Raw genomic sequence first — 18,730 nt, forward strand, 5'->3', positions numbered from 1 at the left:
CAGAGAGATGCGGGCCTGAGGCATGAGGCAGTCTGGAGACCTGCTCAGAGTTCACGAGCATGACCCTGGCTGCCAGCACGGAGGCCGTGACTCCAGAACGTTGCTCCTTCCCCTACTCTGGTGGGGGGGGGCTGTCTCTCAAGGGGATGTGCCGGGGGTCTTGCTCCCGCTGACCCGCCAATTCCCTTCCTGTGTAGGGCCTACAGCAATTGAGAGCTGCAAAGGAGACTTAAAATATCTATTACTATTATATTATGTTATGGCTGACTTTATTTTTCTGGGCTCCAAAATCACTGCAGACGGTCATTGCAGCCATGAAATTAAAAGACACTCCTTGGAAAAAAAGTTATGCCCAACCTAGATAGCATATTAAAAAGCAGAGACATGACTTTGTCAACAAAGGTCCATCTAGTCAAGGCTATGGTTTTTCCAGTGGTCATGTATGGATGTGAGAGTTGGACTATAAAGAAAGCTGAGTGCCGAAGAATTGATGCTTTTGAACTGTGGTGTTGGAGAAGACTCTTGAGAGTCCCTTGGACTGCAAGGAGGTCCAACCAGTCCATCCTAAAGGAGATCAGTCCTGAGTGTTCATTGGAAGGACTGATGCTAAAGCTGAAACTCCAATCCTTTGGCCCCTGATGCGAAGAGCTGACTCATTTGAGAAGACCCCAATGCTGGGAACGATTGAGGGCAGGAGGAGAAGAGGACAACAGAGGATGAGATGGTTGGATGGCATCACCAACTCAATGGACATGGGTTTGGGTGGACTCCAGGAGTTGGTGATGGACAGGGAGGCCTGGTGTACTGTGATTCATGGGGTCACAAAGAGACACGACTGAGCGACTGAACTGAATTGATGTTATTATATTTATATCATTATTATGGTATGTTGTTTTTCAGTCACTCAGTCGTGTCCGACTCTTTGCCACGCCATGGACTGCAGCACACCAGGCTTCCCTGTCCTTCACCATCTCCCGGAGCTTGCTCAAACTCACGTCCATTAAGTCAGTGATGCCATCCAACCATCTCATCCTCTGTCGTCCCCTTCTCCTCCCACCTTCAGTCTTTCCCAGCATCAGGGTGTTTTCTAATGAATCAGCTCTTCAGATTGGGTGGCCAAAGTACTGGAGCTTCAGCTTCAACATCAGTCATTCTAATGAGTATTCAGGGTTTCATTTAGGATTTCATTTAGGATTGACTGGTTTGATAAGGTATAGATCAGCTCTATTCATATAATTCATATGCCATATAATCCACCTATTCAAAACACGGTTCCAATAAAATTAAAATAGTAAAAAAAGAAAATGTCCAACTGAATGGTTTTTAGTATATTCACAGAGTTGTGCAACCATCATCACAATTAATTTTAGAACATTTTCATATTTGCTCCCGAAAGATCTCACCCATTTGTAGTCACTGCCCATTTTCCTCCAACTTCCTTCTCCAATCCTAGGCAATCACTAATCTACTCTCTCTTTCTCTCTCTACGGATTTGCATATTCTGGATATTTCATAAATAGAGTCATTCAATACGTGTGTGTGTGTGTGTGTGTGGCTTCTTTCATTTAGCTTGCCATTTCTGAGGTTCACCCATGTTGTGGTATGCTTTAGTATTTCAATTGCTAAATGATATCCACTGCGTGGCTATGCCACACTTTATTTATCCACTCATCAGCTGATGGACATTTGGGTTATTTCTACTTTTTGGCTCTTCTGAATTGTGCCACGATCAACATTTGTGTATAGGATTTTATATGTGCTAATGTTTTCGTTTTGAATTGCTAGGTCATATGGTTACTCTTACATTTAACCTTTTAAAGAAATACCAGACTGTTTTTCAAAGTATTTGCACCATTTTACAATCCTGGCAGAGAGCAGAAGACTTAAGTTTTTCCAGACTCTTGCCAACACTTGTGATTGTTTGTTTTCCTTAATTTTGTTCCTTTCATTTAGCTATCCTCATGGGTATAGTGGTATTGCGTTGTGATTTTGACTTGTATCTCCCAGAGAGCTAATGATGTTCACATCTTTTCATGTGCTGGCCATCTGTATACTTTGTTTGAAAAAAACGTGTATTCAGATTTTGGCCCTTTTAAAAATTGGGGTTATTTGTCTTTGTAATGTTGAGTTGCAAGGGTCATTTATATGTTCTAGATACAGATTCTTTGTCAGATAAATGATTTGCCAATATTCTGAGTTCTTTTCACTTTCTTGATGATTTCCTTTACAACAAAAATTTTTTAGCTTTGATGAGGTCCAGTTTAAGCTTTCTTTTGTTGCTTGTGCTTTTGATGTCATGTCCAAGACACCACTGCTTAATGCAAGGTCACGAAGATTCATGTCTCCATTTTCTTCTAAGAGTTTTATAGGCATAGCTCTTTCTTTTAGGTCTATGAGGCATTATTGGTTAACTGTGTGAGGTAGGGGTCCAACCTCATTCTTTTGCAGGTGGCAATCCAATGGTCCCAGCAGCACTGGTTGAAAAGGCTATTCTTTCTCCATTGAATTGTCCTGGGCACCACTGTAAAAAAATCAATTGACTGTAAATGTGAGGGTTTATTTCTGGACTCAGTTCTATTCCATTGACCGAGAGGTCTTTCCTGAGGCCAGCATCACACTGTCCTGATTGCTGCAGGTTTGTGGTAAATTTTCAAACTGGGAAGAGTCCTCCAATTCTGTTCTTTTCCAAGACTGCTTTGGCTGTTCTGGGTCCCTTGAATTTCCGTATGGATTTCAAGATCAGCTTGTCAATTTCTTGCAAATAAGCCAGCTGGAATCCTGATGGGACTGTGTTAAATCTGTAGATCAATCTGGGGATTCTCGCTATATTAACATTATTAAGTTTTTCGATCTACGAACATGATGTATCCTCCTACTTATCTAGGTCTTCATTATTTTTTCAGCAATTTTGATTTGTAGTCTTCAGAGTAGAAGTCTTCCACTTCTTTTGTTAAGTCTTTTCCTATTTTTTGGATGGTATTATAAATGAAATTGTTTTCTTAATACTAATTTTTTCACAGTAAGTGTATAGAAAGCAGTTACTTTGAATATTGGTCTTGTATCCTACTCTGTAATCTCAATGAATGTTTTTATTAGTTTCTAAAACTGCTTTTAGTGAATTCCTTTGGGTTTTGTATATACAAGATCATGTCATCTGCAAATGTAGTTTTATTTCTTCCTTTTCAATATTATGCTTTGCTTTTCATTTAGTTTTCTTCCCTGACTGCCCTGGTGCCTCTTTGCAACCCCAGGCTCCTCTGTCCATGGGATTTTCCCAGCAAGAATGCTGGAGCGGGTTGCCATTTCCTCCTCCAGGGGATCCTCCTGACCCAGGGATTGAACCTACATCTCCTGCATCTTCTGCACTGCAGGCAGATTTTTTACCACTGAGCCACGGGGGAAGCTTGTCCTGGTGAGAACCTTCAATATAATGTTGGATAGAAACCTGGCATGCTGCAGTCCATGGGGTCACAAAGAGTCAGACATGACTGAACGACTGAACTGAGCTGAAAAGAGGCGATCTTAAGGGAAAAACATCCGGTCTTTTACCATTAAGGATGATGTTAGCTCTGGATTTTTTGTAGTTGCTCTTTATCAGGCTGAGGAAGTTTCCTTTTCTATTTTTTTTTTTTAAACTCATGAAGGGGTGTTGGATTTTGTCAAATGCTTTTTTTCTGCATCTGTTGAGATGATGGTGTGGTTCCTGTTCTTTATTTTAATGATATAGTGTATTACATTAATTGACTTTTGGATGCTAAGCTTGGGCTAAGTCCCACTCGGTCATGGTGTATAATCCTTTTTCTGTGTTGTTAGATTCAGTTGAGAAGAGACTTTCTGTAATGTAACTCACAGAGAGAACAAGATGGGATTTTTACAGCAAAATAAATCCCACAGTCTGGGCCTGAAGCCAGACCACCGGGCAGCTTCCGACCATTTCCTCCTGTACTCACAGGAGTCCAGAGCCGGCAAGGCTCCATCAGGAGGGAACAATGGCCACGCAGGACTCCATCCAGGAAGCATGGGTGGGGGCTGGGGACAACAGGGAGCTTAAGAGAGGGCAGAGCACAAGAGAGGGATGACCGGAAATAAGGATTCCTGAAACCCCAGAAGTGGGTGTCAGAATGGAAACCTGCTCTTGAAGGGGCTGCACCCTAACCCTGACCCTAGGCCTTTGCAGAAACCTGCCGTTGCTCAGATCCATGCCTCCAGGCTGCCTGGGATGGGAGAGATGTCCGTTGGGCCTTGACTATGCTACTGAACTTCCCATGGGGGCCAGGCTGTGTGCAAAAATGAAAAGCTCAGGGTAGAACTCCATCTTGTTCTGTTCAGTCCCTAAGTCATGTCTGACTCTTTGAGACCCCATGGACTGCAGGCCCTGGGCTTCCCTGTCCTTTGGCATCTCCCTGAGCTTACTCAAACTCAGGTCCATCGAGTCAGTCCATTGAGTGTTGCCATCCAACACTCTCATCCTCTGTCACCCCTTTCTCCCCCAACCTTCAATCTTTCCCAGCATCAAGGTCTTTTTCAATGAGTTGGCTCTTCGCATCAGGTGGCCCAAAGTATTGGAAATTCAGCTTCAGTCCTTCCAACGAATATTCAGGGTTGATTTCCTTTAGGACTGACTTGATCTCCTTGCTATCCAAAGGCTCTCAAGAGTTTTCTCCAGCACCCCAATTTGAAAGCATCAGTTCTTAGTGCTCACGCTTCTTTATGGTCCAACTCTTACATCCATACATGACTACTGGAAAAACCATAGCTTTGACTACACAGACCTTGATTGGAAAAGTGAAGTGTCTGCTTTTTAACACGCTGTCTAGGTTTGTCATAGCTTTCCTTCCAAGGAGCACGTGTCTTTTAATTTCATGGCTGCAGTCATCGTCCTCAGTGATTTTGGAGACCAAGAAGATAAAATCTGTCACAGTTTCCACTTTTTCCTCTTCTATTTGCCATGAAGTAATGGGACCGGATGCCATGATCTTAAGTTTTTTTAAATGCTGAGTTTTAAGCCAGCTTTTTTCACTCTCCTCTTGGACCCTTATCGAAAGGCTCTTTAGTTCTTTACTCTCTGACATTAGAGTGGTGTCATCTGGATATGAGCTGTGGTTATACTAAAAAAGTAACCCTTTGGAAAACCAGGAGGAGGAGCAGGGTGATGGAGGTGGCGATGGAGGAGGAGAGCTGGGCAGGCCCTGGCCGTGCAGGCAGCACTCTGGTGGAGGCATCCCATGGGGGATTCTGGTTGGTGCCGGGTGTCAGCATCCAATCCTCAGGGAAGAGCTGCAGCCTGGGGATGGCATGTAGCATCTGTTGGCTAAGTGGTGATTTCTTTAAGTTACGAGATGGTGCCCAAGGAGGGCAAGGAAAAAAGGTCCACGGGCTTGAGGTAGAACCTCAGTGAGCATCTGCGTATTTAATGGAGTGTTTAGATGCACATGGAGGAGAGAAAGAAGAAAGTGTTGGTGGGGGCTCAGGAGACCAGGAGAAGGGAAGGCGATAGAGGCTAAGAGAGGACAGACTTTTACAAATGGGGGCTCACCGGCAAAATGGATTTCAAAAAACTTTGTGAGAGCAGTTTCCATGGAGCTGGAGAACATCAAGTGGAAGTAGCGGGTGGAAGAATGAGTGGGGATGGTTGAGAATAGACTGGTCTTTTAAGAAGCTTGATGGAGAACAGTGCAAAGTTTTGCTGGGAGATTCTCTGGTGGCTCAGATGGTAAAGCGTCTGCCTGCAGTGCGGGAGACCTGGGTTCAATCCCCTGGGTCAGGATCCTCTCGAGAAGGAAATGGCAGCCCACTCCAGTACTCATGCCTGGAAAATTCCATGGATGGAGAAGCCTGGTGGGCTACAGTCCATGGGGTTGCAAAGAGTTGGACATGACTGAGCGACTTTACTTTCTTTCTTTCTTTCTTATGGTGCGTGTGGGGTAACATGAAGCTGCCCAAAGACTGGAAGGAAGTCTGATCCCCGGACCCTGGTAGGACTGGAGACTGCCACCCTGGGGGTGGGGGGTGGGCAGAGGTGCACTTACAAGGTGGCCACTGTGAGAGTGGTGCGGTCCCGCCTATTCCGAAGCGGGAGATGATATTGCTGTGTCCTGTCAATGTCGGGGATGTACACACTTAACCAGCCTGTTTAGGTAATAAATGTTGATTCTGGGCTGGCTCCAGAGTGACATCTTTGCAGACGGTGAGTCCCCTTAGGAGGGGATGGAAATGAAAGGTGAGTCTGTTCAGCCAGCAGCTCCCTGCCCCCGGGCCACCCCATTCCTGTTCAGAGCTGCGTCCATTACACACGAGACCCGCACATCACGCATCACGCTGGCCAACATCCACACTGACCCCTGGCAGCCTTTGCGGCCGACGCCCCTACGGCGGGACCTGCTAGGCCTGCCCACCTTATTGCTGCGGGCGAGTTCAAATTCGTGTCTGACGCCACGCGGCAGTCCCCGTGTGCTTTCCTGCAGTCAGCTCCACCAAACCATGGCAGCCGCCCGGCCCGACCCAGCCCTCGTGGAGGCCTGACTGGGATGCAGGAAGGGCTCCCACGCGCTGCAGCCACGAGGCTAATGGAGCAGAAAGCGCAGCAGCGTCTCGTCCTGCCTCCCGCTGTACCGCCTCCCTCTTGCACACCGGCAACTGACTGACGGGGTAGCTGAGGGCCGTGGAGAGGACGGCCGTCCTCCTGGGAGGGGAGGGGAGGGGTGCAGACCCAGCATCCACCTGGTGCCCGGGGGCTGGGCGCTGAGGACATTGTCGGGGGGAGAACTGGGGTGCCAGGGGGCTCTGGAGCCCAGCACCGTTGGCTCTGAGACCAGAGGGCCCCACACGCAGTCTTCAGGACGTGGTCTGGAGCCCGGGGGTTGAGGAGGGTGGGCAAAGGGGTAGCAAAAGCTTGGAGGGCAGAGCAGGAAGCCAGTGCTGATGCCAGAGCCACGTCCAGGCGCGGAGAAGGGCCTGCGTCTGAGTCCCAGAGCTGCCAGAGACCAACGGTGCACCCTTTCTGGCTTACGGCTTCCTAAAGAATCTGCCTGCCAGTGCAGGAGATGCAAAAGACGTGGACTCGATTCCCTGGATCAGGAAGATCCCCTGGAGGAGGAAATGGCAACTCACTCCAGTGTTCTTGCCTGGAGAATCCCATGGACGAGGAGCCTGGCGGGCTGCGGTCCACGGGGTCACAGAGAGTCGGACAGGACTGAGCACATGCAAAACGGGAACGCCACCTCCCTTCCCCTCAGGACCACTAAGTGCTCCAGACCTATGCTTCCTGCCCCCGGGACCTCTGCTGTCTGCTGCAGCAGCCCCCGGGGTCCCTGCGCCCCACCAGGAGCCGTCACCTCTTAGGACTGGGCCAGCCTCCGCACTGTACCTCCGAAAGGGCCTTGACCCAGTGGTGGAGGCATCGAGGGTGCAGTTAGTCACTGTGGGTGAGAGGTTTCCCCAAGGGGTGTTCCTGGAATGCCCTCGAATGCCCTGCGCTGCTGCCGGGAGTACTCTGGGCTGTGGCAGTGGCAGGGGGGTGGTTTCGCTGCAGCTGGACATGTTTCTCTAGGTCTCAGCGCCTTGGACGTGAGGAGCCTTTGGACGCAGGCTGGGCCAACTGGTAGGATGCTGGGGTCCTTGGGCGGCCAGGTGATGCAACGTGGAGCTTTTCGTCTGTGGATGCAGTGAACGCCCTTGGCGTTCGGTGGTCACCTTCAGAGCCTGACTGTCCAATGCTCACAGCCGCCCCAAGCCCATGGGCAAGGACAGAAGTCAGAGGCTGGGGGCGGGGAGGAAAGCAGAGGAGAGCGACCCGGTGCTGGCCCTGGAGGCAGGAGGCAGCAGGAACCCCGCTGCCTGGGGGGCAGGTACAGGACTTGGGGCTGGAAGATGCTCGCAGGGTGGTTCTCTGCTGGTTGGCTCTCTTCCGGCACTGGCTGGCTCTCTTCCGGCACTGGAGCTGGGGACCCCGCAGGGCCAGAGGGGTCTGCATGCCTCCCCACCAACCTGTGGCAACTCTGTCTGTGCCTGGGCTGGTTCAGGCAGCCCAGCTGGTCTTGTGGACCTTTGGGGACCCAGGACTCACATTTATTCCCTGCGGTCAGCACTCCCTCAAAGCCTGCCAGCCCGCCGCCCTCTGGCTCTCAAACGGGCTTGCTCATCCCTCTCATTGCCCCTCAACACAGGGGCACAGGGGAACAGAGGTAATTGCTGGTGATAGCCGGACAGCTTGAGGGGGTCCTGGGAGAGGACTTGAGGGGGGCTTCGTGAACTCAGAGGCTGGTCTCTCTGCAACTCTTTAGCCAGCTAAGGGGGTGGAGGCTCGGAGAGGTTAACTTATTTGCTCAGGGACACACAGCCAACTAAGGTAAAGGCCCGGGACACACTTCTGAATTCTCATATCTTCCAGGCTGATGCAAGCGAGAGGTCCCTTGCCCATTAAAGAGACTGAACTTCCGATGACATTAAGTGTGTGATACCTTGGACTAAACACTGCCTTTCATCTCTCTTGAGATTTACTGTAGTAACTGCCTTCAAGTTCACATCTACATGAACTTTTAGAATTTTATTATTTAAAAAAAACCTAATTTTTATTGGAGTCTAGTTGCTTTACTGCGTGTGGACTTTTTTTTTAATGTAGCAATGTCACCAGCAGAGGGAGCTACCTACCAGCTTCCCGGATTAAATAATAAATGAGTCCTCTTAAGAGTTTCCAAAATGACAGGGCAATCAAGGCTCATTTGGGGAAGAAAAAATTGAGCTTTCATTCTTTACCCAAATCATCTCTACCTGCTAAAAATGATGTATAATACATAAGGATCAAAAGTGATTAAAATCCTTATGAATTTAATCAGAAATTCACAGTTAACCACTATTTGCTTTGGTGCAAATTGATGTGGAATAACAATCATGTGTATCTGCAATCTTTTTTTTTAACTTGTGGGAAATTTGCTGGTGATTTGGGGGTGGGTGGGGGGAAGTGCGGGGGAGGGGAGCCATTGAAAGGAGAGAAAAGGCGGAAGGAAGCAATTGACAGAGGGCTCCCAGGGGAACCCTGAACGTGGGGGTGCTTGGCGGGTCTATGCACCGTCTTTGTTCATAAATTTCAGGCCTTTGGCTATTTATTATGATGAACAATAGGAAATCCTAATAATAACTCCTGTGTGTGCCATTTGCCGAGGCGGAGCAGAGTTCTCGCGATTGTTCCTTACTGTGAATCCTATGTTTGGGTTTAAGGCTCCCCTCCCCTCTTCTCCATCCTTTCTTTCATTTTTCTTCTAAATTATGCCTCGTAAAAATCAGACACTGGATCCTTTCAGATACCGACAAGCACTCAGGGCAGAGAGCGCCGGCCCCTCATTTCCTTCCTCCCTTGAACAAGCAAGACCTTCTTGAGAGATCGAGGTGGTCCCTGGGACGGGGCCCCCTTGGGAGGAGAGAAAAGGCCCCACGGAGAATCCACCGGGAAGCCCTCACCTTCCTTTCCGCGTGGGGCACTTTTTTGTAGAAGGTTTTCTCTGTGTCTCCGATCCACACCACGGAGGGCTGGAGCTTGCGGGCCACCTGCCAGGAGAAACGGTTGGCTGTAAAGGCGTTTCCTCTGGGGTGCACTCTTGACCGCCCGCCCCCACCCCGGGAACAGCAGGACGGCCTGGCACGGTCCCCCGGGACAGCAGCGCCTCGAGAGGCTGCACTGTGCACGTGCCCTGCATCTTCCTTCGCTGCAGGATGTGGGCGCTGGTGGTCAGGATGCCTTGGGGGTCCCTACGTCCTGCTGCAAGGACCCCGACCGTCCACCCGCTTTGGCTTGAAATGAACCAATAGTTTTCTGCTGCAAATTAAGGGAACTGGGCCACGAGTTTAATTACAGCCTATGCCCTACTCCCACACTGATTCAAGTTTGCTCATTTTGAGAAAAGCCCGTTTCAGCACCAGGGCCCCCGTGATGCTGTTTGTTCGTCTCCGTGGGCCTGCTGCCTTTGTGGCCGTGGTTTCATTTGGAAGGTGGCTCTGAGCCCCTCCCGGGGTGAGCGGAGCTTCGTGACTGCGCTAGGACTTACCGTGGGCCTGTGAATAATTGCCACACACTAACAATCTCTTCAAAGCACCCCCATGATAGCGGAGTTCGGGTATTTTTGCAACAATTTGTGCTTTGTGCAAAATGGTGCCAGATAAAAGCCATCTCCAGTCACAGTGAATGCAGTGTTATGTACTCCTATTTTTATATATCTTTAAACATCATTAAGGCAGCAGGTGTGATTTTTAAACCAAGACAGACATTTAATAAATGATGGAAAAGTCACTGGGAACACTGGCTGGGTCTGTTTTCCCCCGGCACTATGTACCAGGGGAAGCAGATTATGCAGCTTCAAAGACAAAAGTGGATTCTGCTTGATCCCGGTGCCGGTCTCGCCAAGGGCTGGGACTTGTGTCCAGTCCCACACACGCCAGGACGTTCAGAGAGGAAATGGTGTCAGCCAACCACCCTCTGGTCGGTGTTATGTTTTAGACCCCGAGCCACAGAGCTTAGGAATCTGGAACCCCAAGTTTCAATCTCAGTACCCAAGGCAGCTTGATGGGAAGCATATAAAATAGGCAGTGAGCCAGGCTCGGGCCACACGCGTCGCACACTGCCTCTGTCACACACAAGGTCACGGCCAGCACCGACCAGCACTTCCTCTACTCAGAGGACGGGACCTGTGATAACTCACTCACATCCATTACAGCTCTGCGGAGCAGGTAACATCATCACCATCCCTGTTTGCAGATGGGGAAAACTGAGGCTCAAAAATGCTCCATGACCCGTCCACGGTCATGCAGCTAGACGGCGGTAGAAGCAGGATGCCAGGCCACAGTGCTGGCTACGACATCCTCAGTTCCCGTCACTCCCTCGAGCCAGACCCTCTGGCGCCCTCCCTGGCTTCACCGGACACATGGAACCATCACCAAGTCTGTCTGCCCCCTTCCTAATCTCTTTCAACCCCATCACATCATCCATCCCCTCAGCTCCTGACGTGAACCCCCGATTTCTCTCCAGTTGACCTGCCCACTGCAGTCAGTGGGACCCACTCCAGTGCCCCGGGGGCAGGCCCCAAGGAACCACTGTTCTGCTCAAAGCTATTTGGAGTTGAAGTAAAAAGCTTCTCTACTTCCAGCCCCCAAAGAAAATAAGAAAATGAGATACTGGATATAAAAGGTTTTCAGCTTCTCAGGATACTTTGTAATAACAAAGGCACAATTTTTATTCTCTGCAATCCCTCCTAAAAAAATCTTACGCTTTAGAACGGAAACCAATGGCAAAACAATTTTTGCAGAGACAGTTGTCTCCTGTCTCAGGCTAACTCGTGTGCTCATGGAGGCTGCAGTCCAGCAAACAATGGCTTTTCCCTGGCTCTTTTTGCATGCCTGTGTTCTCTCAGTCCAGCTGTTCTTAACGGGAATTGTAGATGTGAGTACCAAGTATCCCCATTTTCCTATTCTCTTTCTGTTTTTAATAAGGTAAGCTGAGTAGATGGGCTGGAGACACAGGCATCATTTTAGCTTGGGGTAATTTTGAAAGCAGCAGTCTTACTGCCAGCCTCTTATCTAAAGTTGTTTTGAAAATGTGGCCACAATGTTCCACTGAACATGAACGCTGAGGAACTGTTCCCTCGTTCCGAGCAGCGGGGGAATTCCACACTTCCTGTGTTTCTAACATGCACTTGTGAAGGATTTCCTTCCTCAGGACGGTCACCTGCTCTGGGGGTCCCAGGGCTGTGCGGGGGGCTTGGGTGACCACGTGGTTTGGAAGGGCTCGGGGATTATCAAATGAACATAAAACATTTCCCAGGCAAGTTCTTGGATGATACTGCAACAGTACAAGAAACGGCCATTTGCAACTTGCCTTGAGATCTGGGACACCGCTGCTGCTCCTTCACCACGTGGCAGGTGTGAAGCCAGGTGCGTCTCACCCTCACTCCCCTTTTATACATGAGGTCGCTGAGGTGGACAGAGAAGTCAGTAATGCATACCCCCTCCACCAGCATGGGGATGTGTGGAACCCGGAGGCATCCCTGGGTTGGTCTGACACGCCCAGGCCGATGCCATCACCCAGGCAGCAAGCTGCCACGTTGCCATGGAGACAAGATACTTATTCCACAGCATCTCCTTACCCCTGGCCCGTGTCCTTTCCTATCACCTTTCATTCTAATAGGAAGAAAGACTTTAAAAACCGTCACTGTCTGTCTTGTTCTCCAGAGCGTGAATCTCTATCTCTCTGACCCTCCTCAGTGGCTAGCCTGTTCAGGGGATGCCCGGGGACCTTGTTCAGTCCTGGGCAGAGAAGGAGGACGCAGAAACCCTGGCCCTGCCAGGCCAAACGCCTCTCCCACCAGGAAGAATGGAAAGACCTGAGGCTCTTTTCCTTGGGGAAAAGAAGACTCCAGGGAGCAAGTGGACTGTTTTCAAATAGTTGAATGGCTGTCATGGGGCAGAAAGCAGTTTCTATCATTTTGGGTCCAGAACGTAGAATGAGGGCTTCCCTGGTGGCTCAGATGGTAAAGAATCTACCTGCAATGTGGGAGACCTGGGTTGGACCCCTGGATCGGGAAGATCCCCTAGAGAAGGAAAGGACAACCCACTCCAATATTCTTGCCTGGAGAATCCCATGGACAGGAGAACCCGGCAGGCTACAATCCATGGGGTCACAAAGAGTCAGACATGACTGAGTGACTGAACAACACTGCAGAATGAAATCCATTCTCTCATTTTCCGTTTATAAAACATCGACAGAGGAGCTCTGATGTGCCGGGCACTGTGCCGGGTGCTGGGGTCTCTGACTTCAAGGAGTGCCCCGGTGGGAGGGGACGGTGAGGTGGGGCTGGCAGGGTGGGCCAAGGAAAATGAGTGTCAGCAAGGACCACCTCCGACAGAAAGAAGGGGAAGGGGATGAGGGCGGCAAGCAGATGTGGGCGGGGCCAATGAGGGCTAAAGCAGATGGGATCTGCAAGGGTCTCTAGAAGGCCCAGAGCCTGGAGGAGGGCACGTGTCTGCCACACTAGGGGCAGGAGCCAGGGTGCAGGGCGGGGCTGTGCCCACGTGGGGTGCTCAGGTCATTCTGGAAGGTGTCAGAAAGGCCTTGGCCTTGCCACGGAGCTTGCTCTTATCCTGGAAGCTCTTTGGAGTCTATAAGGGACTCGAGTTGTGACCTTCGATCCTGGTGTGTTACCGACAAATCCCTCTGGTGGAGTGACAAGCATGACCAGCTGGTGGCTATCTCCCAGGAAAGGGGTGGGGGTTCCCCCCAGAGGTTGTGCTGGAAAGTGAGGCTGGAGGCAGGGAGAAAGTTAGGAGGCTTTTGGAGGAGAAGAGGTGAGGGATTTGAGCAAAGGAGTGGAGGGAGGGCAGGAAATGGGTATGAAGGGCGTTTAGGATCTTCCAGACCTGATGGACAGCAAGGAGATCAAACCAGTCCATCCTGAAGGAAATCAACCCTGATTACTCATTGCAAGGACTGATGCTGAAGCCGAAGCTGCAATACTTTGGCCACCCGATGCGAAGAGCCGACTTACTGGAAAAGACCCTGATGCTGGGAACAACTGAGGGCAAGAGGAGAAGGGGGCGACAGAGGACGAGATGGTTGGATGGCATCACCGACTTGATGGACTTGAGTTTGTGCAAACTCCAGGAAATAGTGAAGGACAGGGAGGCCTGGTGTGCTGCGGTCCATGGGGTTGAAAAGAGCTGGACATGACTGAGCGTCTGAACTACAGCAGGGAGACCTGGTGATGGTTGGGTGAGGGGTGAGGAAGCGGGGAGTTTCCAGTGCTGGGAAGCCTGGAGGTCAGGAGGACGAGGGCCCAGGAATCCAAACAGGGCACCAGATGAGGGATGAAAGATGAGGTCCGTTTAGGCCACAGGAGCTGGAGGGCAGCTGGACCTCCAGGCAGAAGGACTGGCGGGTCTGGGGGGCAGCGGGCAGGAGGGAGGTGGGGCTGCAAAGGGCTCTGAGGCTGCAGTGGGGTTGTGGGAATGGGTGAGGGGCATGGGGAGAGGCGGGGAGGCCAGCCCAGGGCCGCAGAGTGGGGTCTGCAGGAGGGAGACGCTGATGGAGGAGAGAAGGAAGGGGACCCTGGGGAGGTCAAAGGGGCACAGAAGAGGGAGCGGTCTCAGAGCCCAGGGAAGGGCAGCAGGGAGCCGGCGATGGCAGGCAGTGCTGGCCTGAGGGTCTGGCAACCACGAGGTCACGAGTGGTGTGGAGAGGACGGAAGCCACGTGACAGGCAGCTGAAGAATGCATGGACAGAGACAGGCAACGTGGGCAGGGCAGAGCTTGCAGACAGCGTCGGGTGGGGAGGTAAAGCCCAGGAGAGGGTGACCTTGACGGGGAGACACCCTTTCTGCTGTATAGCCACTGGGAGTGGGGAGGACCACTGTGGGTGCAGGCAGGGTGCCCGCCAGTCAGGGCATGTCTCCAGTGCCATCACCTTAAACACATGCGCCCTGCAAATTCAGTCCTTTCTTGCCACACAAAAGGAGTACTGGTAAAAATTTCAGAATATACATTCTAAAGGAGATCAGCCCTGGGATTTCTTTGGAAGGAATGATGCTAAAGCTGAAACTCCAGTACTTCGGTGACCTCATGTGAAGAGTTGACTCATTGGAAAAGACCCTGATGCTGGGAGGGATTAGGGGCAGGAGGAGAAGGGGACGACAGAGGATGAGATGGCTGGATGGCATCACTGACTCGATGGACATGAGTTTGAGTGAGCTCTGGGAGTTGGTGATGGACAGGGAGGCCTGGCGTGCTGCAGTTCATGGGGTCGCAAAGAGTCGGACACGACTGAGCGGCTGAACTGAACTGAAGCGATACATTCAGACACGCCTCCTCGGCCCCCTTTGCTGAGAACCACTCTCCAGTCCTCTATCTTCACAGACCTTTCGCGACATCAGTACTTGCAAACACGAGATGGCTTTTCACACACTACTTTATATTCCTGTTCATGCTGTATGCAGTTTATTTCACCAACAGCCTTTTAATTAAGAAGCTCAATCACTTATGGATCTAGTCCCTGTTTTTTGAACATCTGGATGGTTTTCTGCCTTCTCACTAAACCAAACAGGGCTTAAGATGGGCCTTTTGGGTCCATGAAGCCACTAGGTCGAAGGATCTGCCTGCCGGCTCATCACACTCGCACCCGTGTAGTCAGCCTGGAGGCCCTCTCCTCCAGCCACAAATTTTTTTCACACTCTTCTCAACAAAGTATTAACAATAAAAAACTCTTTGCCAGTTTGTTAATGAAAAATGGTATCCTTTGCTCTTTTAATTTTCATTTAGTAATGGAAAGGCGTCATGTAAATTACCCACAGATAGTTGGAGGTCATGGGCAATTAAATGTAATTAATCCATAATGGAACTTTTCCAAAGTTACCGGGATAGTTTATTTCCATTGCCAGTAGAGGGCTCTGCAGTCCTATCGAATTATCAATTCCAGACTAAAGATACACTTCACTCAACATGCGCTTTTTCAAGTTCTGGAAAGGTCTAGCCAACAGTCACTCCCCCATCCATGTGAATTTTATAGATTTTATCTTCGCCATTCTCCAAAGAAATGCTGTCAAACATCCGCCATCAGGATGAGATTCTCTTGGGCTGGCATATAATGGCTTAATGACGAAAACCAGTTTGTGTTTGGCATGCTTGAATTACTAATTAGATTTGCCCAAATGACCCTTGGAAGCTGTGGAAGTTCTTTCTGAAAGGGTGCTATTCTGCTTGCCACAGAGAACCCCAAGAAAACCCAGGTCCGCTTTTCAGGGGTTCTATCTTTACCAAACTGAAAAGGACAGTCCATCCAGCTAGCCAACCGTCAGCCTTCCATCCATCCACCCAAGCCACACAGATTTGCTGAGCGTCTGCAGTGGGAAGCACGGAGGGCTGGGAAACACGGTCCCTGCCTGCAGAGGGAGTGGCCTCCTGTGTCTGAATGGGGGCTGTGGGAAGCCGGCAGTGCTCAGGGAGGAGCCATCAAGCTGGGGAAGATCTGGGGCAGGGGGAGATTGGGGCGGGGGAAGGCTCACTTTCCCGAACTATCGTCACTCAGATTCTGCTTCTATGTTTAATATGTGAAGACGGCTTGTTCTCTATTTCCATTATTTAAAGATGATAATTTGTAAAATTTCTATCTCCTTGTATTATCTTTCATGTAATTGTAGAGGTTACTGGGTTGGCCAAAGAGTTTGTTCTGGTTTTCTCCTTACGTCGGATGAAAAACCTCAACGAACCTTTTGGCCAAGTCCAAGTCCTTACTGGGTGTGAGTTGGGATAAACCGTGAATGTCCATTATAGGAAGAGCAGACGTGGCTTAAACAGTCCAGAGCTGGGTGGGGCTGCCCCTTGACAGGAAGGAAGGTAAATGGAGGCAAAGGAGAGGACCAGGAGGGAGCTGGGGATGGAGGCACAGTGGACGGGCTGTGACAGGTGGCATGGGGAAGCGGGTCAGTGCTGGTGGCAGGAGCCCACCAATACCACTGCTTGATTTGGAGGAGGCTGCTGTCTGGAGGGCGCCGGGCTTACAAGACCACCCAGACTGTCTCCTGGAACCCCTTCCTCCTGGTTCACTCCCAGCTACACCAGAAATAACGGGTTCACACCCATCCGCCCGACCTTGTGCCAACTCTGAGAAGTGCAGGAGCTAACACCTGGGCACAAGGCCACGCTCACCTTCCCCAGGCACCGCTTAGCTGCATCTAGGGCACCCCCTTCTCGAGGGGTTTTCAAATTGGCTAAAAGTCCCTTAGTGCCTGTGACGTTATCCCTGCTCACCCCCACTGCCCACCACAGAGCGAGAGCAGATGCGGACCACGCTTTGCAGCCCTCAGCTGACCCTCGCGGTGCCCGCGGGCATCCTCATGGCAGGAGGCCCCCTGGGGCATCTGCGGTTGGGACCCGCCCTCCCCTCCGAGCTGCCCATCCTCCCTGGGGGCTCTCACTGCCACTGTGAACTAAAACTGCTCTAAGATAGAAAGTCTGTGGTTAAAAAAAAAAAGAGGTTTTGATGCCTTTCAGTTCAGTTCAGTTCAGTCGCTCAGTCGTGTCCGACTCTTTGCGACCTCATGGACCACAGCACGCCAGGCCTCCCTGTCCATCACCAACTCCCGGAGTTCACTCAGACTCATGTCCATAGAGTCGGTGATGCCATCCAACCGTCTCATCCTCTGTCGTCCCCTTCTCCCTCCTTCAATCTTTCCCAGCATCTGGGTCTTTGCCAATGAGTCAGCTCTTCACATCAGGTGGCCAAAGTATTGGAGTTTCAGCTTCAGCATCAGTCCTTCCACTGAATATTCAGGACTGATTTCCTTGGGGATGGACTGGCTGGATCTCCTTGATGCCTTTGCTCAACCTGAAGCCCTCTCTGTGGCCCCGCAGGAGGGCCCTGCTTCCTGACAGCAGCTGCTCAGGGCTCACGGGCACTCGGCCCCCTCCTCCCACCCCGGTGCCTCTATTTCCACACCTGATGCTCCATCAGAACAGCTATCTCCTGTTTCTCTCTTTTCCTCTCCTCTCCTTCCTCACTGAGTCCCTGCCACCCCCATTTGAGCAGCTCTGTTTCGGGGTGGGGGGTCAGGTGTAGGTCTTTGCTCTGTCCTTACTGAATTTCACCTTGTAAAGAAAGGCAGGGCTAACATACTTGTTCTGTTTATTATACATCTGTTTTATTTTAAAAATCACCCACGAATATCCACAATGTCTTTGGGTTATTAACCAGGAGTAGAGGTCTCTGTGAGCTACAGAGACGTGACTGGTGGGGCTCCCCTTCTCCTGCCTCCTGGGCCAGCTGTTTACACCAGCACATCTGGGTGAGATCCCTTGGCCAGCTGCCACAGGCTGTTGGCTGGGAGCCCAGCAAGGAGCCCTGGTGGGAGGAGCTCAGGCTCGAGCAGCATCTCAGCTCCCTTGCAGGCCAGGTGGCCTTGACCCTGGCCGGTTGTCCGCCTTAGACCTGCTCTCTGAAGCCTCCCTCTGAGTCCAGCCCTCGGAGGTGAGGTCTCCAACAGAGGAGGAAGGGGAGGAAGCAAGGGCCCCAAGGAAGGGGCCTGTCTCTCCCAGACCTCAGGAGAGAGGATGCTCTGCTCTGGCCTGTCCTCCGGGGTCCCCTGGCCTCTCCTTGGCTTTCTCCCGAGAGGTCTGGAGGGTCAGGCAAGGGGGAGTCCAGAAGGCGTGGGGACAGCGGGACCTGCCAACAGGATGCTGAAGTCTCTAGTTTCTTCACCTTCTCACGCTGAAATGGCCCAGCTGATACTCCAGCCCAAGAATAGCCTTTGCGGTGGTTCGAGGGCACAGATCTCACAGGGCTGGGGACTACCCAGGCTTCACACCCCAGAGCCCAGCTGGGGACCAGGTGACGGCTTCTGAGTCACACCTAGGCTTAAATCCAGATGCCAGCCCCTTAGTTCTCTTATGCGTGCCTGGTAAGTGGCTTCAGTCATGTCTGACTCTTTGAGACCTCATGGCTGTAGCCCACCAGGCTTCTCTGTCCTTGGGATTCTCCAGGCAAGAATACTGGAGTGGGTTGCCGTGCCCTCCTCCAGGGGATCTTCCTGACCCAGGGATTGAACCTGCGTCTCCTATGTCTCCTGCACTGGCAGGCGGGTTCTTGACCACTGGCACCACCTTAGCGCCAACTAAGAGAAGCCTTAGTTTTCTTGTACTTTTGGTCAAATTAAGCACTCTGAGCCTCAGTTTTCTGGTCTGTAAAATGGGCACATTAATT

At 51.0% G+C, this 18,730-nt stretch overlaps 1 protein-coding gene across 3 annotated transcripts in view; it reads right to left on the reverse strand.

The window, feature by feature from the left end:
• IQCA1 (IQ motif containing with AAA domain 1) overlaps positions 1-18,730 on the reverse strand; it is a 186,156-nt gene that overhangs the window by 14,657 nt on the left and 152,769 nt on the right. For all 3 annotated transcript variants that reach the window (XM_040231828.1, XM_040231830.1, XM_040231829.1), the window contains one exon: positions 9,457-9,543. In XM_040231828.1, the coding sequence (XP_040087762.1) occupies positions 9,457-9,543 (87 nt within the window). The remainder of the gene's footprint in view (positions 1-9,456; positions 9,544-18,730) is intronic.

The sequence above is a fragment of the Oryx dammah genome, unplaced genomic scaffold (genome assembly GCF_014754425.2).
Source record: "Oryx dammah isolate SB20612 unplaced genomic scaffold, SCBI_Odam_1.1 HiC_scaffold_28, whole genome shotgun sequence".
Taxonomy (NCBI): Eukaryota; Metazoa; Chordata; class Mammalia; order Artiodactyla; family Bovidae; genus Oryx; species Oryx dammah.